The sequence below is a fragment of the Stegostoma tigrinum genome, chromosome 6 (assembly GCF_030684315.1).
Source record: "Stegostoma tigrinum isolate sSteTig4 chromosome 6, sSteTig4.hap1, whole genome shotgun sequence".
Taxonomy (NCBI): domain Eukaryota; kingdom Metazoa; phylum Chordata; class Chondrichthyes; order Orectolobiformes; family Stegostomatidae; genus Stegostoma; species Stegostoma tigrinum.
The window spans coordinates 111,735,794-111,757,188 of NC_081359.1; the positions used below are offsets into that span (position 1 = coordinate 111,735,794).

The 21,395-nt window shown below is 47.2% G+C and overlaps 2 protein-coding genes across 6 annotated transcripts in view; one reads left to right on the plus strand and one right to left on the minus strand.

Annotated features, from left to right (window-relative positions):
• nup98 (nucleoporin 98 and 96 precursor) overlaps positions 1-1,940 on the minus strand; it is an 86,683-nt gene extending 84,743 nt beyond the window's left edge. For 2 of the 3 annotated variants that reach the window (XM_059646885.1, XM_059646883.1), the window contains exon 1: positions 1,313-1,587. The gene's annotated coding sequence lies outside the window, so the exon portion shown is untranslated. Of the gene's footprint in view, positions 1-1,312; positions 1,588-1,686 lie in introns of those variants that run through there. The other variant, XM_059646884.1, reaches the window with a different exon arrangement.
• A 7,302-nt stretch (positions 1,941-9,242) lies between these two features.
• pgap2 (post-GPI attachment to proteins 2) overlaps positions 9,243-21,395 on the plus strand; it is a 31,956-nt gene continuing 19,803 nt past the window's right edge. For 2 of the 3 annotated variants that reach the window (XM_048533391.2, XM_048533392.2), the window contains exons 1-2: positions 9,243-9,467; positions 20,972-21,137. In XM_048533391.2, coding sequence (XP_048389348.1) covers positions 9,457-9,467; positions 20,972-21,137 — 177 coding nt within the window. In that variant the 5' untranslated portion in view covers positions 9,243-9,456. Of the gene's footprint in view, positions 9,468-9,528; positions 10,243-20,971; positions 21,138-21,395 lie in introns of those variants that run through there. The other variant, XM_059646886.1, reaches the window with a different exon arrangement.

Consider the following 21,395-nt stretch of genomic DNA (forward strand, 5'->3'; position numbering starts at 1 on the left):
CTCTGGAATGCATCCAATGTCAGTATATCTTCCCTTAGATAAGGGGATCAAAACTCTTCACAGTTTTCAGCTGTGGTCTGATCAACACCTTGTCCAATTTCAGCAAGATGACACTAAGCTTATATTTTATTCCCTTTGCCTTCCCCATTACACACTGAACTTCAATGCTAGCTTTTTGTGATTCATGCACAAAAGAGCCCCCTACCCCTTGGAGTTGCAGCTTTCCACAGTCTTTCTCCATTAAAATAATATTCATCTCTTCTACTCTTCCCGCCAAAGTACATAACCTCACATTTTGCGATGTTATACCCATCTACTGAGTTTTTCCAGCCATTCATTTAACTGTCTATATCCCCCTAATCTCTCTCACACTCACTGCTTGCTTTTTCACCTGTTTTTAATGCTATCCACAAAGGTGGCTACAGTACATTCAGCTTCATTAATACAGACAGTAAATAACCGTAGCTCCAGAACTAATCCCTGCACACACTACTAGTTACAGGCAGTCATCCTGAAAACAAACCCTCTACTCAAACTCTAGCTATTAGCTAGCCAGTCCTCGACCCAAGAAAACATAACATACAAACATATCCATGCCCACACCATTAAGTAGTCTGTGTAGTTCTGGAATGAGCGCATTTTGGATGAGCAAATATCCAGTCTCTTGTTATATCAAAAAACTGAAATAAATCTGTGACATGAGGCCATGCTGACTCTGCCTGATCATATTAGCATGCTCCATATCCTTTATAACATACTCTGACGCCTTTGCAGCTACAGATTCACTACATGGGGCAGCTTGTTCCTGGACCTGAAATGATAACTCAGTACCTGGAGTGAGAAACAGTCAGAGCCGTTGAGCTTGTCTGGGAGTTTGTTTCTCTAAACCCGCCCTGTCAAGATCAGTCAGTATTTTACTATTTTTCAGTTTGCCTTTTGGCCTCTAAAGAAGCCTGGCCTAGTTAACTTTTCCTTACTATCAACACACACTTAATAGACCAATAAGCCGAAATACTGCGGCGCAGGAGGCCGTTCGGCCTATCCCCTTCATTCTTGACCCGGATACAAGGGGAAAACAGTCCAATCAGACCCCCCCCGCCATGTGTCTGTGAAACCGTGTCGGGAAACCTGCCTGACCCTCCCCCCCCCGGAAAGTGGGGGCCGGCTCGTCGGGAGGGTCCCCGCAGCTACAGCGCCTGATTGCTGGAGCTGACCTTTCCCATACCCCGAACCCCGTCAAGGCCCAGGCTGGTTAATCCACCCACCCCCAATCACCGGGATCCAAGCCTATCTCTGCTCAGGCCTCACTCACCGCCCACTGCCAGCTCGGATAGCCTTCCCTATAGTCAGTCACTTCATCCGCTCCGTCCCGGTTACACACTTCAAGTAGCCCCCGAGGCGGCTGAGGTTCGACCACACGCCTAGGCCAGGCACCGCCTACTTCTCCCACGTGACATCTACGGGACACGCCCACGCTGCGCGCACTGATTGGCCAGTCTTAACATCCGTCTGGAAAGGTGTTCGTCGATTGGATTATTTGACTGTCAGTCAAACTTGATTCGCAACAACATTGGCTAATAGACGCAAAGGCTCCCGAAAAGGCAGCGCCCTCACATTCCATTGGTCATTTTCTCGACCGGAAGCCCCGCCCACCCACAATCTTGACAATCCCATTGGTCGCCTTACATGTCATTCAGGACTGGGCAACGTGGGCCTTAGACGGAGTGTTCTGGGGCCATTCGCTCTAGCTGCAGGTCATGAAGGCGAAAGCCGCGAATTCTCGGGCCTTTGCCTTTCTTGCTTCTCCCGCCGGCAACAGTTTCGGGAGCTCGGTTACCATCTCGGTTCAGCCTGTTTCCCATACGCACATAAACCTGCGATCAACTGTCACTCCAGGCGGGGTCAGTAGTAAAACATAGCGGCGTCGGTCCCCACTTGACCCTCTTTCCCGGTCCGGTGTTCCCCGCAGTCCCTCACGTCAATCAGCCGCATCCGCCGTTCCGATTGGCTGTGCGACTTGGGCTCGCCCCTATGACGGTGCGTGATTGGTGTATTCAAACAATCCTGCCTGTTACAGCGCTGCTGCTGTTGTTACCCGCTGCGGCCCGCCTCTTAAAAGGGCAATTCCTCCAAATGGTCCATAGGAGGTGAGGAGGCCCTTCAGTCCTGCAGGTTCCTTTTGCGCCTCAACTGGATGGTCGCTGCGATAGTGGGAACTGCAGATGCTGGAGAATCTGAGATAACAAGGTGTGGGGCTGGATGAACACAGGCCAAGCAGCATCAGAGGAGCAGGAAGGTTGACATTTAAGGCCTACACCCTCTGATGAAGGATCAGCCAGAGGCCTCGGCAACTGTTTCTGGAGATGTCTGCCAAATCTCATCATAGTGGCTGGCGACATGTAAATTTGAACAATAAAATGTAGAATGTAAAACTAATCTCCATGATGATGACCATGAAATAGTTAATGGTTGTTGTATGCCCCCAGAAGAAACCCTAGAGGAAACAGGCCTGGCAGCCTCTGGAGAGTTTATTAGATTCAACATCAAATTTTTGTATAATCCCTGTGGGAACGTGCCATTTGGCCCAACGAGTCCAAACCAGCCCAGACGAGCATCCCAACCAGACTCTCCCTCTTACCCGAAATAATGGGAACTGCAGATGCTGGAGAATCCAAGATAACGAAGTGTGGAGCTGGATGAGCACAGCATCTCAGGAGCACAAAAGCGGTCTCGGCCCGAAATGTCAGCTTTTGTGCTCTGAGATGCTGCTTGGCCTGCTGTGTTCATCCAGCTTCATACTTTGTTATCTCCCTCTTACCTTATCCCTGTAACCCTGCACTTCCATTTCCCACAGCTACTCTGCCAAACCCACACATTCCTGGACGTTGTGGGCATTTTAACATGGCCAATGCACCTAATCTACTCATTTTTTTGGATTGTGGGTGGAAACCCATGCAGGCAATCAGCTGAGGCTGGAATTGAACCCAGGTCCCTAGTGCTTAAGGCAGTAGTGCTATACCACTGAGGCACTCACTGGGGACGCAATGGCCTAGTGGTATTATCACTGGACTGTTAATCCAGAGACCTGGATAACATTCTGGGATCTGAGTTCAAATCCCACCATGGCAGATGTTGGAACTCGAATTCAATAGAATATCTGGAATTATGAATCCATTGTTGATTGTCAGGAAAAACCTATCTGGCTCACTAATGCCCTTTAGGGAAGGACACTGCCATCCTTACCTGGTCTGGCCTACATGTGACTCCTGACCCTCGGCAATGTGGTTGACTCTTAACTGCCCTCAGGGTAATTAAGGATGGACAATAAATGCTGCCTGGCCAGTGATGTCCTTATCCTATGAAAGAATTTTTTAAAAAACTTGATTTAATTCTTTTTCCGTAGGACAGGGCAATAGCCTTATGATCCAGAGATCCCAGTAATATTCTGGGGATCCAGATTTGAACGGAATGTGTATGGCTGATGGTGGGACTTAACTTCAATAAAGTATTTGGAATAAAACTGGTGTGGATTTAGGAAATTCTGTCTGGTTCATCAATGTCCTTTAGAGAAGGGGACTGCCATTCTTTCCTGGTCTGAACTAGATGTGACTTACCAACCCACAGCAAGATGTTGACTCTTAACCGTCCTCTGAAATGGCTGAGCAGGCCACTGATCAGATTAGATTTTGTATGCTACAACATCTTGATTTTTAAACTTCTCAAGATTATTTCAAAATACCTCCGCGGACGCACACTTCCCTGTCTCTCTAATTTCTGACTGGCCCGCAACCCTCTGGCATATCCATGCCATCCCAATTCTGGCCTGTTGTGATATCCCCAATTTTCATCAATCCTGCCTGAGTGTTGCTGAACAAAGAGATCTTAGAATGCAAGTTTATAGTTCTTTGAAAGTGGAGACACAGGTAGATAGGATAGTGAAGAAGGTGTTTGGTATGCTTTCCTTTATTGATCAGTGTATTGAGTATAGGATTTGGGAGGTCATGTTGCTGAAGTATAGGACATTGGCTAGCCTGCCTTCGGAATACTGCATTCATTTCTGGTCTCCCTGCTTTAGGAAGGATGTTGTGAAACTTGAAAGGGTTCAGAAAAAGATTTATAAGGATGTTAGATAACAAGGTGCAGAGCTAATGAACACAGCAGGCAAGCAGCATCATAGGAGCAGGAAGGCTGACGTTTTGGGTATCGAAGGGTCTAGGCCCGGAACGTCAGCCTTCCTGCACCTCTGATGCTGCTTGGCCTGCTGTGTTCATTCAGCTCTACATCTTGTTATCTTGGCTACTTTTTCACACACAGAGGGTGGTGTGTGCATGGATTCAGCTGCCAGAGGAAGTGGTGGCGGCTGGTACAATTACAACATTCAAAAGGCATTTGGATGTGTATGTGAATAGAGGGATGTGGACCAAATGCTGGCAAATGGGACTAGGTCAGATGGGGGTGTCTGGTCAGCGTGAATGAGTTGGACCGAAGGGCCTGTTTCCATGCTGTACAGCTCTATGACTCCATTGGTGGCCTTCAGCAATGTGGGCTCTGCACTCTGGAATTCTCTCCTGAGTTTTCTCTGTCTCTCTTTCTCCATGCTCCAATAAAATTTTGTGCATCATCTTGTACTTATTTAGGCTTTGAAGCACGTGCAGAAGGACATACAGAAACATCAAGACCTGCCTCATTCAAAGAAAGAGAGCAAGTGATGCAGAGGGCCCAAACAGATGAAGACATCATTGCCAGTGCCTGTGGTCGAGTGCTTAAAATCAGGGACATTTAAGAAGCCAGAATTACACAAACAGATTTCAGAGAGTTGTGGGATTGAAGGAGATGACAGAGATAGGGAGGAGGCAAAGCCACGGAAAGAGTTAAACACCAGTTAAAGAACCCTGTAATCGAAGCAACCAACATGGATCAAGGAACACAGGAGCAGAGGGTGAATAGGGTTTGCCACAAGTTTCTACCTTTTTGTTATTGCAAATTACTGAGGATAGGAAGTGGGAATCCTGCAAGAGGAGCATTAGAGTAATCAGAGCTTGAGCATAAATGAAGGTTCCAGAAGCAGATGTGTGGAGATAGGGATGAATCCAGGCAATATTAGGGACCTGGGTGATGTGATAATTTGGTTGAAAAGTCATCATGGGATTGAATGCGAGACTAAGGTTTAAACTGGTACGTTTCAGTCTCAGTCCGGTGTAAGGGCCAGGAATGGATTTGGAAGCCAGTGACCAGAGTTTATAGTGGGGAGCAAAACCAATATTTTCACATTGTTCATTTGGAGAACCTCTATCACATGGTACTGAATTTTAGTCAAACTGTATGACAACTGAAGCTCATGCAAGGGTGGGTCTTTGGTCTTTCTCTTATCATTGAGTCAGAGTCAGAGTGCAAACAGCATGGAAAGAGGCCCTACAGCAGCTTCTCTTTCTTTTTCCTCTGGTCCCCTATGATACCATAAGATAAAGAAGTAGAATTAGGCCAATCAGTCCATCAGGTCTGCTCCATTGTTTTATCTTGGCTGTTAGGTTTCTCAGCTCCATTTTCCTGCCTTCTCCCTGCTGTGATCCCCTTACTTATCAAGAACCTATCTATCTCTGTCTTAAATGCACTAAATAACTTGTTCTCCACAGCCCTCTGTGGCAATGGGTTCCACAGATTCACCACCCTCTGGCTGAAGAAATTCCTCCTCATCTCAGTTCTAAAGGGTTGTTCCTTCACTCTGAGGCTGTGCCTTCAGGTCCCAATCTCTCCTACTGATGGAAACATCTCCACATCCACTCTATCCAGCCCTGTCGGTATTCTGTAAGTGAGTTTTGAGAAGATTTGTAGCTCAGGTTGAGGATCTGGATGTGAGTTTGCTCGCTGAGCTGGAAGGTTAGTTTTCAGACGTTTCGTCACCATTCTAGGTAACATCATCAGTGAGCCTTCGACGAAGCGCTGGTGTTATGTCCCGCTTTCTATTTATCTGGTTAGGTTTCCTTGGGTTGGTGATGTCATTTCCTGTTCTTTTTCTCAGGGGATGGTAGATTGGCTCCAAGTCAATGTGTTTGTTGATGGAGTTCCGGTTGGAATGCCATGCTTCTAGGAATTCTCGTGCATGTCTCTGTTTGGCTTGTCCTAGGATGGATGTGTTGTCCCAATCAAAGTGGTGTCCTTCCTTATCTGTATGTAAGGATACGAGTGATAGTGGGTCATGTCGTTTTGTGGCTAGTTGATGTTCATGTATCCTGGTGGCTAGCTTCCTGCCAGTTTGTACAATGGAGTGTTTGTCACAGTTCTTGCAAGGTATTTTGTAGATGACGTTCGTTTTATTTGTTGTCTGTATAGGGTCTTTTAAGTTCATTAGCTGCTGTTTTAGTGTGTTGGTGGGTTTGTGGGCTACCCTGATGCCAAGAGGTCCGAGTAGTCTGGCAGTCATTTTAGAAATGTCTTTGATGTAGGGGAGAGTGGTTATGGTTTCTGAGCCCGTTTTGTCTGTTTGTTTGGGTTTGTTGCTGAAGTTCTGTAAGTTTCAATCACATTACTCCATATCCTTCTAAACTCTGAGTACAAACCCAGAGTATTTAACTGCTCCTCATATGACAAGCCCTTCATCCCTGGGATCATTCTTGTAAACCTTCTCTGGACTCTCAGAGTGGCATGGTGGCTCACAGTGCCAGGGACATGGGTTCAATCCCAAGCATGGTCACTGTCTGTGTGGAGTTTGCATGTTGTCCCTGTGTCTGTGTGTGTTTCTACTGGGTGCTCCGGTTTCCTCCCATGGTCCAGGGATGTTTTTAGGCTAGGAGGATTAGCCATGATCATGGCCTGGTGTTACAGGGATAGGGTGGGATGCTCTTGGAGGGTCTATGCAAGCCAAATGGCCTCTTTCCACATTATCCATGCCAGTACCTTGCCCAAACACCATAGGCTTTTAGTTCGTTTAGCAGCCTTCTGTGTGGTACCTTTACAAAGGTCTCCTGAAGATCTGTCCATGATCCCCTCCTCCTATTATTCACCTCCAAGCTGCCCCTCAGCAAAATCCTCAGATCCCAAACGTACACTGGTAACGCCCAGCCCAACTTTGCCAAACCAACAGAAGATTGTTGTTTACTGAACAAGAATGAATTGTAAACAATGTATGCGTACATGATATTGAGAGAGTATAAGGTCAGTAGTTCCCGTACGCATGGGACAGAAGTTGGAAATAGGTGAAACAGAGATGGGCAGCACCCAGCTGAGTATAAGAGTGGCTAAACTGAATTCCGCCTGAGAAAGACACCCTCTCAGAGGCTGTCTGAATCAATACCTACATACTGGAGACAAAAACTTACACCATTCCTTGCTATTCTTGGTAATATCATTGGCCTAGTGATCCAGAACCACAGGCTGATGTTCTGGGGACATACTTCCATAGCAGATTGTGAAATATGAATTCAATAAAAATCTGGAATGGAAAGCTATTGTAACAGGGACCATTTAACCACTCTTAATTGGCAAAACAAAACCCTTCTGGTTGACTCAGGCCCTCTGGGGAATTAAATTTGACATCCATACCTGATCTCCAGATCCACAAGCAATGTGGTCGACTTTTAATTGTCCCCTGGGCAATTAACAATATGCAATAAATGGTAACTCAGCCACATCTCATGAACAAATAAAAAACAAAACTTCTTGTTCAATGGCCACCATTTTCACAAGGTGAAAGAATCAGATATAGTACAACAAAAACAAAGATTGCTGGATAAGTTCAGCAGGTAATGAGCATTTGAGGAGAGGAATTGGAGTTAACGTGTTGGGTCCAGTGGCTCTTCCTTAGAGATTTGGATGTTATGCATTTGGTTGGTTCAACTTACCAGGGTTCACAAGTTGAGATAGTGGTCTTCCAGTTCTCGTGTTCCCCTTTGAGAGGGAGGGTTAGAGAAGAAGGTTGATTTGATATTCAGTTGGTCAGCTTTTTCTGATGAAGGGTCTAGGCCCGAAACGTCAGCTTTTGTGCTCCTGAGATGCTGCTTGGCCTGCTGTGTTCATCCAGCCCCACATTTTGTTATCTTGGATTCTCCAGCATCTGCAGTTCCCATTATCTCTGAAACTCATTTACCTTGTTTCATTTGCTGCATTTATTTAAGTGTAACACCATCAGTCCCTCTTCCGATAGTTATCCCATTATCTGCAATGCCTGAATTTAGATTCCTGCCCTTTTCTATACTCTCTGTTGTATTACTTGTTCTGGAAGTGACCTTCTCTGATCTTACAAAGGCCTTTGATGCTGTCAATCAGGTACCATTACAGAGCATCCTTCTCCACTTTGACTGCACAATGAAGTTTATCACCATCCTTTGCCTGCTCCACAATGACATGGAAGTCATGATGAGAAATGGTGCCACCACCAACCCATTCCCCGTTCGGACCAATGTCAAGCAGGGCTGCATCATTGCCCCAACACTATTGTTGATCTACCTCACTTCAATGCTTCAACTCACCATTGACAAAGACTCCACTGGAGTGGGGCTAACTCACAGAACCAGCAGGAAATTAGTCAATATCCAAAACCAAAATGACCCCAATAAGTGTCATCCAGCTGCCATTAACAGATGATGATGTTCATACTTTTGATGTATGCAGACTCAGGGGATGTACTCCAAACCATTGACAAAACCTTACTGGATGCTTTTGAGAGCATTATTTGGAAGTGCTGGTGTTGGATAGGGGCGGACAAAGTCAGAAGTCATACGACATCAGGTTATAGTCCAATAGATTTCTTTGAAATCACAAGCATTCAGAGTGCAGCCCCTTTGTTGGGTGAAGTGAGAAAGTGCACACAGATGCAGAATTTATAGGCAGAGAAATTTCTGCTTTTGATCTCTCTGCCTATAAATTCTATATTTGTGCACTCTTCAGTGACATCCTTATGGCCTGGCCTCACTGGCGAAGTGCTATATTCCCACAGACATTTGGGAATCACCAGCCCAACACTGTTCAAATTGGAGGAGCTTCAGAAAGACATCAAACGCCTTGAGGCTCGCTGTGAAAACAGGGCCCAACCCCTTTCCCTCCCCAAACTCCCACACTCCAGGTCACACCATCCCTCCCTTCCTGCAGGCCACACTCTTCTCCCCCAAGGACCCACTCCAGTCCCATACCCTCTAATTCCCACCAACACCATCCTTCCCTAAGACCCATTCAGTCCCCAAACCACAAGGCTCCGCCCCCTCACTCCAGTCCCCGCCCCTCTCCATGCCCCGCCCCTCCGACGTCTATCCTTGCACCGCCTCCTCCTCCTAGTCCCCGCCCCCTCCTGGTGCTGATCTCTCGGTGGCTTGGGCCCCATTCCGCCCCCTTTCGCCGGTTGCCGTCGCTGCTGATGGTCCTGAACTCGAGGACCTGGCTTTTAGGAAGCGGCTGGGCCGCGAGGCCAGGATTTCCCGGGGTTTCTGAGCAGTTTGTTCGGTGATTCCAGGAGGACGGCCCGCGATGGGGGAAAGGTGAGAACCGGGGCCGTCCGTCACTGTCAGGGGGTCCGAGTGAGAGAGACCCGGCGTCGGATCGCGGCCTGAGGGAGATCTTCCGACCCGCAACCAGTGAACCCCACCGACCGGGATCCACTGACCCACACGCAGTGATCCTCATCGATCGGGATCCATTGATCATGCTGTGATTTAGTGGCCCACTGACCAATGTCTCGTGACTTGAACCCACTGACCAATCTTAGTGACAACGATCCAATAAACAACTGACTGGGACCCAGTGACCAGTAGCGACTGGATGGGAACCATGGACCGTGATCCACTGTGGAACCCAGTCACTAATATCCAGTGGCCACAATCCACCGAACAGGATCCAGTGATTATAATCCATTGACTAGGACCCTCTGACTGAGATCCAATGATCCACTAATCACAATCCACTGGCCAGGAACCAGTGACCCATTAAACATGATCCAGTAACCCACAGACCAGGATCAAGTGACCCACTGGCCAGGCTCCAGTGATGGGGACTCAGCCCCTTCCAAGCCCACAACCACTTCCATCTAGAAGGACAAGGGCAGCAAATACATGGGAACACCAGCCCCCTGCAAGTTCCCCTTCGAGCCACTCGCTATCCTGACTTGGAAATATATCACTGTCCTTTCAGTGTTGCTGGGTTAAAATCCTGGAATTCCCTCCCTAATGGCATTGTGGGTCAACCTACAGCACATGGAATGCAGCAATTCGAGAAGGCAGCTCACCACCACCTCCTCAAGGGCAATTAGGATGGGCGGTAAATATTGGACTTGTGTGAAGGAGCTTTGGTGAATTTCTGCAGGGCATTTTATAGATGATATCTCTGCATCTATTGAACATCGGTGGTGCAGGGAATGGATGTTTGTGGATGTAGTACCAGTCAAGTGGGCTGCTTTGTCCTGAATGGTGTCAAGCTTCATAAGTGTTGTTGGAGCTGCACCCATCCAGGCAAGTGGGGAGTATTCATCACACCCCTGACTTGGGCCTTGTAGGTGGTGGGCAGGCTTTGGGGAGTTAGGTGTTCCCAGCATCTGTATTTTATGTGGCTTGTTCCAATTTAGTTTCTGGTCAGTAGCAACCCTGTAGTGATTGGAACAAGGTCAGCCAGGTGGATCTCATAGACTATGAGTTCCCTGTTGGGGAACCTGGTCCAGGCAGGGAGACCTGGCTGACAGATAGAAACAGGAGTGCCAGCCCTGAGATATCTAGGTCATGTGTAAATAAAGGGTGACTTGGTGATGGGATACCTACCTTTGTGCAGTTACTTCAGTGGTCACGAGAGTTGGATTGCAATTTTGGTTGAAGCCTAAGAGAGATGCTGAGACACTGTTTGGTACGTGGGATTGATGATGAGACCATGCAAAAGCACCTACTAGCTGAAGCCTACCTAGACTTCAAACAGGCACCAGAACTGGTTTTGTCATTAGAAAATATAGCATGCAGAGCTTGTGAGTTACGGGGTATTCCAACAGAAGTGGAGACCCTCGCCAGACCGACTGAGCTTGGGGGAACACCACTCCTGAATTGAGTAATAAGCTAATATCCAGGAGAATGCACACCCTGGAAAGACCATTGACAGCTGGTTTGGAACAGTTCAATTGCTTAACAACACCCAAATCAGAACCTATCAAAAGAAGCATCTGGTGAAATAGTCACTCCGTTCTATTGGAGGTTGATATCAGTGCTTGCAGAACCAGTCTGTACTAAAATTTGCTCTGGACTCCAAGCCTTAAGTTTGTGTAAGACCTCGGCCAGGCTGAAAACCTGTACCGGGAACCCTCTACAGATTATGGGCACAATTTTGGTTCTGGTCTCTTAGGAGAAGCAGCTGGTTCAGTTACAACTGATTGTAGGAAAAGGCTTGGGCCTGAGCTTGATGGGCTGAATGTGGTTGAGAAAGATTCAACTTCGCTGATGCAATATGTTTCAATTAGAAAACAGCTGCATGAGTGAAGTCCTAAATAAACACCTAGAGGTTTTTCAAAAAGATCTAGGGACTATCAAAGGGCCAAGGCCACCTTACATGTTGATCACAAAGCAATTCCACAATTCTGCAAGGCCCACCCAGTGCCATTTACCCTATGTACTAAAGAGAGGCAGAAATCAGGATCCTGGAAAGTGAAGGAATCATCAAACTAGCGGCAGTTTGCAGAATGAGCAGCACTGGTTGTGCCAATTATGAAGCTCAAAGGGTTGTTTTGCTTTTATGGGAATTTCAAACAAACGGTAAACCAGTTTTCATGGCTGGATAAATATCTAATCTCTTGCACAGAGGACTTGTACGCAAAACTGGTGGGGATGGGGGAGGGGGCTGTCCTCCACGAAAGTGACATGAGCCATGCTTATCCTCAATTGTGATTGATTTATTTATTGCTACATGTACTGGAATACAGTGAAAAGCTTTGTTTACAAGCAGTACAGGCAGATCTTAGTAAGCCAGGATGTACAGATCAAAGGTTGTAAAAGTGTGTAGACAGAGGCATATGGGTTACATTGCATGTGCTAGGCGAGATCAAAGTTAGCAACATCAGCATTATTTGAGACTAGAGAGTCCATTCATCCATGCGAGACTGCCATTTGGAGTATCATCAGCCTGTGTCATTTTTTAGCGGACTATAGAGAACATTTGACAAAGTCTGCCCCAAGATGCCATTTATCTGGGTAACGTGGCAATAACAGAGCAGGCTAATAGAGGGCACTCAGAGACAAAAACAGAAGTTGCTGGAAAAGCTAGCGGGTCTGGCAGCATCTGTGAAGAAAAAATCGGAGTTAGTGTTTTGTATCTTGTGACCCTTCCTCAGAACACACTGAACCCAAAACGTTAACTCTGATTTTTCTTCACATGTGCTGCCAAACCTGCTGAGCTTTTCTAGCAACTTCAGTTTTTGTTCCTGATTTGCAGTATCTGCTGTTGTTTAGGTTTTTAATAAAGGTACTTAGAGAACTTAGAGATAGTCCTTAGATGTTTCTCCAAGGTGGGTACAGAGTCAACAAGCCAGGTTACACCCATTGGAAGATTAAGTGAGGATGAACAAAGGTGCCTTGGCTCCCAAGTCTGTACTAGAGCTTCAACATCTCATCAGATTGATGAATTATTATGGAAGATTCATGGGTAATCTGACCTTCATCCTGGCACCCTCACATTTGCTATTAAAAAAGAATCAGCCTTGGAAATGGCCTCATAGCCAAAATGTAGCCGTTAGGGAAGTGAAGAAGCAGCTTTGTTGTATAAGATTTTGGCCCACTACGATCCAAAGCTTGAGGTGGTGCTGACATGCAATGCCTGCCTGTACAGTATCGGGTTAGAATTGGCTCCCTGGAGGCCCAGCAAAGTGAATCGCCCAATAGTATATTCTTCTAGGGCTTTGGCTGATGCTGAACAAAGATATGAAGGAAGGTTTGGTAGTCATCTTTGGTGTCAGAAAGTCCGACCAATATTTTTATGGATGTAAATTTATTTGTAGTGATGGACCACAAACCCCTGCTCAGGCTACTTAGAGAGCTATGCTGCCCATAGCTTCAGATCAAATTTAGCAGTGAGCTCTTATTCTGAGTGCGTACAATTACAAATTGGAACATCATCTGGGAGGCCAAGAGACAAATGCGGATGCGTTGAGGCACCTCCCACTGGTGGATGCACTGCTGGTGAGACTGCCAATGGAAGACTCCATTCTGGTTTCAAACTTTCTGGACACCCTTCCGGTCACCACTGACAACAACAGAGCGTGGAAACAGAAAGATCCTGTTCACTCAGAACTAAAACAGCTGGTGGTGATGGAGGAATCAAAAGGGCCATTACAACCACCAAGACCACATCACCATAGAAGGTGGCATATTACTGTAGGGAGCAAGAGTGATTGCCCCGAGCAAACATTGCTAGCAGATACTGGCTGAACTCCTCAGGTCCCCCAGGGGTTTCCAAGATGAAGATGCTAGCAGGAAGCTATGTCTGGTGGCCAGAACTGGATACTGCCATAGCTGATTGCCAACAAGTACAAAAATTATTGCCGGCAGCTTCCTCACATTTGTGGGAGTGGCTGGGTAAACTTTAGACTCAGTTATATGTTGACTATGCTGTTCCTTTCATGGGTTCTATGTTTTCAGCCATTGTGGACATCCATTTAAATTGGTTGGACAGACATAGGGGTTCCTTCATCAAACACAGGATGACAGTAGATAAGCTGCAAATATCTTTTGTGATACATGGCCTCCTGGAGCTGTTGGTCACAGATAATGGGTCATTATTTACCAGCATAAAATTTGAATATTTTGTAAAGTTGAATGGCATTCAGCATGTAAGTTGAGCTCCATACTGTCCAATGTCCAATAGTCTGGCAGAAAGAGCAGTCCAAACTTTGAAGGCAGGATTAAATAAACAGCCTATAGCTTTGCTCAATTTCAAACTGCTCCATTCCTGTTTGATTATTGGACCACCCCTCATGCAACTACATGGACAGCTCCAGCAGAGTTGCTGATGTGTTAGACCCGATCTTCCCAGACCGGGGGTGGAGAGGAGCATGAAACAGAATCAGAAACGCTGCTACTGGACATAAGACTCTTCTAAGCAAGAGAGACAGTTTACTTCAGGGATAAAGTTTAGTATCAAAACCACAGGAATGGCCCTGCATGGGTAAGAAGTATGGTCGACACGAGGTCAAGTTCTTTGAAGACGCAAGTTTTGTCGGTGAGGTAGTCATCAACAAGCACCTGGACCACATGAAGCCTGCAACCTTGCAAGCTGCACAGGACCAACACATATCCAGTCCCTCAGAACATGCGGCAAGGCTGTCAAGACCCGCGTGTTCTCCCCCTCTGCTTAGTGTCAAAGAAACCTCTGAGGACAAAATGGACATGGCGGATACTGCAGCCTGGATGCCGTTACTACCTGAAGAAGAAGATGAATTGCGGCCAAGAAATTCCAGGTGCAGAAGGCAGGCCATGGTCCGGTACACGCTGCCAGTATCCCACGCTGAGTTGGAGAAATTGGACTTGGCGCACAAACACCCCTGGAGAAGCTACAGAGGAAAGAACGGGCCTATGTCCCAGCACTTAGAGGGGGAGGGATGTTGTTCCAATCACAATGTCAGGCAGGTGGATGTCATATAATATGAGTTCCTTGATTGGGGCTGTTAAACCGGTCCAATCAGGGAGTCCTGGCTGACAGATAAAAACAAGAGTGTTCTGCTAACTCTAGAAGCCAGCCCTGAGGGAACTGGGTCAGTGTCATGTATGTGTAACTAAAGGGTGATTTGGGGAGGGGATACCAGCCTCTGTAGAGTTATTTCAAACCCCAGTATTAATATCAAAGTGGTATTAGAGTACAAGAAGCTGAACTTTAATGGGTAAGTTAGAGGAAAAAAAGGACAGTTTCCTGACTGCAGCCATATGGTATCAATGTGGACTTCACCAGTTTCAAAATCTCCCCTTCCCCTACTGCATCCCTAAACCAGCCCAGTTCATCCCCTCCCCCCACTGCACCACACAACCAGCCCAGCTCTTCCCCCCCACCCACTGCATCCCAAAACCAGTCCAACCTGTCTCTGCCTCCCTAACCGGTTCTTCCTCTCACCCATCCCTTCCTCCCACCCCAAGCCGCACCTCCCGCTACCTACTAACCTCATCCCACCTCCTTGACCTGTCCGTCTTCCCTGGACTGACCTGTCCCCTCCCTACCTCCCCACCTACACTCTCTCCACCTATCTTCTTTACTCTCCATCTTCGGTCCGCCTCCCCCTCTCTCCCTATTTATTCCAGTTCCCTCCCCCCATCCCCCTCTCTGATGAAGGGTCTAGGCCCGAAACGTCAGCTTTTGTGCTCCTGAGATGCTGCTTGGCCTGCTGTGTTCATCCAGCCTCACATTTTATTATCACAGTTTCCTGATATTTGAATTCAGTTTGAATTAAGGAAAAAAAATCAATATCTGTATTTATGAGAAAACTGAGCGGAAATATGATATAAATGCTTACATCCATGAGGGGTCTGGACAGGGAGAAATAGGTCAACCTGGCGCAAGCATTGAGACTACAGGGCACTGATTTAAGGTATTGGTTGAAGAAGGAAGAACATAGGAAATCATTTTAATAGAGGAAGTGATTAGCACCTGGAGTCCCTGCCTGGGAATATTTCGCCAGCAAGTTCATTCGAGGCTTCCAAGAGGGAGTTGGACAATTATCTGAACAGAAATAGTGTGCAGGGCTATTGGGAAAGAGCTGGCATGTGGGATTGGCAATGTTTCTCTTGCAGAGAGCCAGCATAGACATCTAGAGCCAAATAGTCTCCCTCTGTGCTGGACCCATTCTATGAATTTTTCACTCCTGCACTCCTGACTTCCTAATTTGAATTATGAGCCCAATAATTTGAGAACTGTATCCTCTTTAATGTCTTCCTGCTTTGTCTTCTTCCTGTTCTGAAATATTATATGACAAATTTGTACTTGTATAACACCTCAAAAGTAGAACTTTCTCAAGGATGTAATCTAATGAACAGGGTAGAGGTAAGATGCTACTCGACCAATCACAAGCAGTTCCTCTCCTGTGCATGCTGCCAGTATGTATGCTCAGAAACCAATCAGCAATTTGCTCTGGTCCGTCTGGATACAAGGGTATAGGATTGAGGCTCTAGCTGTTGGGGTTGGAGGAAAAGGGAGGCTCCAACAGAATGGAGAAGGTGAGAGTGAGGGAGGCTGCAGGTTGGCTGAGTAGTCGGCTAGAAGTGGTGTAGTCAGAAGCAAGAGAAGTTCTAAATCTGTGCATGAGGTAATGTTTCGCTCACCTTGAGCAGGTGAAATCACTGAAGTAATGAATTCTTCGAGATCTGTAGTTCAAAGTTGCATATGTTCAGAACCCTTTATATGTAAAATGTAGTGGATGCTATTGTAATGAACATTCTATTAATGATTAAAATCTGAGACTGAGCTCTAAGGTGCAGTAAAATAGATTGTAACTGCCCGATTAAAATGTTGCAGCTTTTTGTATATGCTGTGGATGTGCACTGGCCCTGACTTCCTCAGTCTGTAGTAGATTTGTTTTGTGTGATTGCATTTTGTATGTAGAATTACATCTTAGTTATTTTGAAACAAAAACATGTCGATGCTAATTTATGATAACAAAGTGTGAAGCTGGATAAACACAGCAGGCCAAGCAGCATCTCAGGGGCACAAAAGCTGACGTTTCGGGCCTAGGCCTTTCTTCAGAGAGGGGGATGGGGAGAGGGATCTAGAATAAATAGGGAGAGAGGGGGAGGCGGACCGAAGATGGATAGAGGAGAAGATAGGTGGAGAGGAGAGTATAGGTTGGGAGGGGATAGGTCTGTCCAGGGAGGACAGACAGGTCAAGGGGACAGGATGAGGTTAGTAGGTAGGAAATGGAGGTGCGGCTTGAGGTGGGAGGAGGGGATAGGTGAGAGGAGGAACAGGTTAGGGATGCGGGGACGAGCTGGGCTGGTTTTGGGATGCAGTGGGGGAGGGGGAGATTTTGAAGCTTGTGAAGTCCACATTGATACCATTAGGCTGCAGGGTTCCCAAGCGGAATATGAGTTGCTGTTCCTGCAACCTTCGGGTGGTATCACTGTGGCACTGCAGGAGGCCCATGATGGACATGTCGTCTAAGGAATGGGAGGGGGAGTTAAAATGGTTCGCGACTGGGAGGTGCAGTTGTTTCTTGTGGATCGCGCGGAGGTTTCCTGCAAAGCGGTCCGCAAGCCTCTACAAAGCCAAGTGGATATGGTTGTTAAGAAAGCATATGGCAAGATTTAGGGAGCATAGGATGGGGAAAGAAACTGCAGGGGATGGGCACTTCAGAAATGTGGAGCTTATTCAAAGAAAAGCTCCTGTGTGTCCTAGATAAGTATGTACATGTCAGGCAGAGAGGAAGCTGTAGAGTGCGGGAGCCGTGGTTTACGAAGGAGGTGGAATCTCTGGTCAAGAGGAAGAAGAAGGCTTATGTTAGGATGAGATGTGAAGGCTCAGTTAGGACACTTGAAGGCTACGAGGTAGCCAGGAAAGACCTAAAGAGAGAGCTCAGAAGAGCCAGGAGGAGACATGAGAAGTTGTTGGCGGATAGGATCAGGGTAAACCCTAAGGCTTTCTATAGGTATTTAAGGAATAAAAGAATGGCGAAAGTAAGATTAGGCCCAATCAAGGATAGTAGTGGTAAGTTGTGTGTGGAGTCAGATGAGATGGGGAAGTGCTAAATGAATATTTTTCAACAGTATTCACTCTAGAAAAAAACGACAATGTTGTCGAGGAGAATACTGAGATACAGGCTACTAGACTAGGTGGGATTGAGGTTCACAAGGAAGAGGTATTAGAAATCCTTCAGAGTGTGAAGATAGATAAGTCCCCTGGGCCGGATGGGATTTATCCTCTGATCCTCTGGGAAGCCAGGGAGGAGATTGCCGAGCCTTTGGCATTGATCTTTAACTCGCCATTTTCTACAGGAATAGTGCAAGATGACTGGAGGATAGCAAATGTGATTCCCCTGTTCAAGAACGGGAGTAGAGACAACCCTGGTAATTATAGACCAGTGAGCCTTACCTCAGTTGTTGGTAAAGTGTTGGAAAAGGTTATAAGGGATAGGATTTATAATCATCTAGAAAAGAATAAGTTGATAAGGGATAGTCAGCACGGTTTTGTGAAGGGAAGGTCGTGCCTCACAAACCCTATTGAGTTCTTTGAGAAAGTGACCAAGTGAGAGTAGTCCCTCTTCCGCACCTACACAGGCCCCAAACCCCACCTCTTCCTCCGTTACATTGATGACTGTATCGGCGCCGCCTCTTGCTCCCCAAAGGAGCTCAAACAGTTCATCCACTTCACCAACACCTTCCACCCCAACCTTCAGTTCACCTGGGCCATCTCCAGCACATGCCTCACCTTCCTGGACCTCCCAGTCTCCATCTCAGGCAACCAGCTTGTAGCTGATGTCCATTTCAAGCCCACCGACTCCCACAGATACCTAGAATACACCTCCTCCCACCCACCCTCCTGCAAAAATTCCATCCCCTATTCCCAGTTCCTCCGCCTCCGCCGCACCTGCTCCCACGATGAGGCATTCCACTCCCACGCATCCCAGATGTCCAAGTTCTTCAAGGACCGCAACTTTCCCCCCACAGTGGTCGAGAACGCCCTTGACCGCATCTCCCGCATTTCCAGCAACACATCCCTCACACCCCGCCCCCACCACAACCGCCCAAAGAGGATCCCCCTCGTTCTCACACACCAGCACACCAACCTCCGGATACAACGCATCATCCTCCGACACTTCCGCCATCTACAATCCGACCCCACCACCCAAGACATTTTTCCATCCCTTGTCTGCTTTCCGGAGAGACCACTCTCTCCGTGACTCCCTTGTTTGCTCCACACTGCTCTCCAACCCCACCACACCCGGCACCTTCCCCTGCAACCGCAGGAAATGCTACACTTGCCCCCACACCTCCTCCCTCACCCCTATCCCAGGCCCCAAGATGACTTTCCATATTAAGCAGAGGTTCACCTGCAAATCTGCCAATGTGGTATACTGTATCCATTGTACCCGGTGTGGCTACCTCTACATTGGGGAAACCAAGCGGAGGCTTGGGGACCGCATTGCAGAACACCTCCGCTCAGTTCGCAATAAACAACTGCACCTCCCAGTTGTGAACCTTTTCAGCTCCCCCTCCCATTCTTTAGATGACATGTCCATCATGGGCCTCCTGAGGTGCCACAATGATGCCACCCGAAGGTTGCAGGAACAGCAACTCATATTCCGCTCGGGAACCCTGCAGCCCAATGGTATCAATGTGGACTTCACAAGCTTCAAAATCTCCCCTTCCCCCACCGCATCCCAAAACCAGCCCAGTTCGTCCCCTCCCCCCACTGCACCACACAACCAGCCCAGCTCTTCCCCTCCACCCACTGCATCCCAAAACCAGCCCAACCTGTCTCTGCCTCCCTAACCTGTTCTTCCTCTCACCCATCCCTTCCTCCCACCCCAAGCCGCACCTCCATCTCCTACCTACTAACCTCATCCCAACTCCTTGACCTGTCCGTCTTCCCTGGACTGACCTATCCCCTCCCTACCTCCCAACCTATACTCTCCTCTCCACCTATCTTTTCTCTCCATCTTCGGTCCGCCTCCCCCTCTCTCCCTATTTATTCCAGAACCCTCACCCCATCCCCCTCTCTGATGAAGGGTCTAGGCCCGAAACGTCAGCTTTTGTGCTCCTGAGATGCTGCTTGGCCTGCTGTGTTCATCCAGCTTCACACTTTATTATCTTAGGTAGATGAGAGCAAACCAGTTGATGTGGTGTATATGGATTTCAGCAAGGCGTTCGATAAGGTTTCCCACAATAGGCTATTGTACAAAATGCGGAGGAATGGAATTGTGGGAGGTATAGCAGTTTGGATCGGAAATTGGCTTGCTGAAAGAAAACAGAGGGTGGTAGTTGATGGGAAATGTTCATCCTGGAGACCAGTTACTAGTGGTGTACCGCAAGGGTCGGTTTTGGGTTCACTGCTGTTTGTCATTTTTATAAATGACCTGGATGAGGGCGTAGAAGGATGGGTTCGTAAATTTGCAGACGACACTAAGGTCGGTGGAGTTGTGGACACTGACAAAGGATGCTGTAGGTTGCAGAGAGACATTGATAAGCTGCAGAGCTGGGCTGAGAGGTGGCAAATGGAGTTTAATGCAGACAAGTGTGAGATGATGCAGTTTGGTAGGAGTAACCAGAAGGCAAAGTACAGGGCTAATGGTAAGATTCTTAGTAGTGTAGATGAGCAGAGAGATCTCAGTGTCCATGTACACAGATCCTTGAAAGTTGCCACCCAGGTTGACAGGGCTGTTAAGAAGGCATACAGTGTTTTAGCTTTTATTAATAGAGGGATCGAGTTCGGGAACCAAGAGGTTATGGTGAAGCTGTACAAAACTCTGGTGCAGCCGCACTTGGAGTATTGTGTACAGTTCTGGTCACCGTATTATAAGAAGGATGTGGAAGCTTTGGAAAGGGTGCAGAGGAGATTTACTAGGATGTTGCCTGGTATGGAGGGAAGGTCTTACGAGGAAAGGCTGAGGGACTTGAGGCTGTTTTCATTAGAGAGAAGAAGGTTGAGAGGTGACTTAATTGAGACATATAAAATAATCAGAGGGTTAGATAGGGTGGATAGGGACAGCCTTTTTCCTAGGATGGTGATGGCGAGCACGAGGGGGCATAGCTTTAAATTGAGGGGTGAAAGATATAGGACAGATGTCAGAGGTTGTTTCTTTACTCAGAGAGTAGTAAGGGAATGGGACGCTTTGCCTGCAACAGCAGTAGAATCGCCAACTTTAGGTACAGTTAAGTCGTCATTGGACAAGCATAAGGATGTACATGGAATAGTGTAGGTTAGATGGGCTTGAGATTGGTATGACAGGTCGGCACAACATCGAGGGCCGAAGGGCCTGTACTGTGCTGTAATGTTCTATGATTTCCTGTTGCTCTTGGATGTTTGTCTTTATTTCAATTTCTAGGTTGTTGCCCATGTTCCTGCCCCTGGATAAAGACCCAGTGCTACTGCGTCTTCGGTTCACAGTCTTGGCAGTTGCCACAGTGATGTGCCCGCTCTTTGGCTTCGTCTTCTGCATTGTTTGGTCAATTCTGTTTAACTTCGAGGAGACAACAGCGACACACTGCCAGGTGAGGTTCGATGGCTTGGGGCTGTAACTGGTGTATTTAGTTAGGGTGGATTAAGATTGAAAATTTTACATTGATATTGCGTGGAATTACACTATCAGTTACAGCACAGAAACAGACTATTCAATTTATCTGCTCCATGCTGGTGTTGCTGCTCCCACCCTCCCGTGAAGCTCCATTTTCCTGTTCAGGGCAAGTCCCTTCCTGTTTAATTCACTCATGGATGAGGGCGTGTCTGGCTGGCTAGTATTGGTTGTTCAT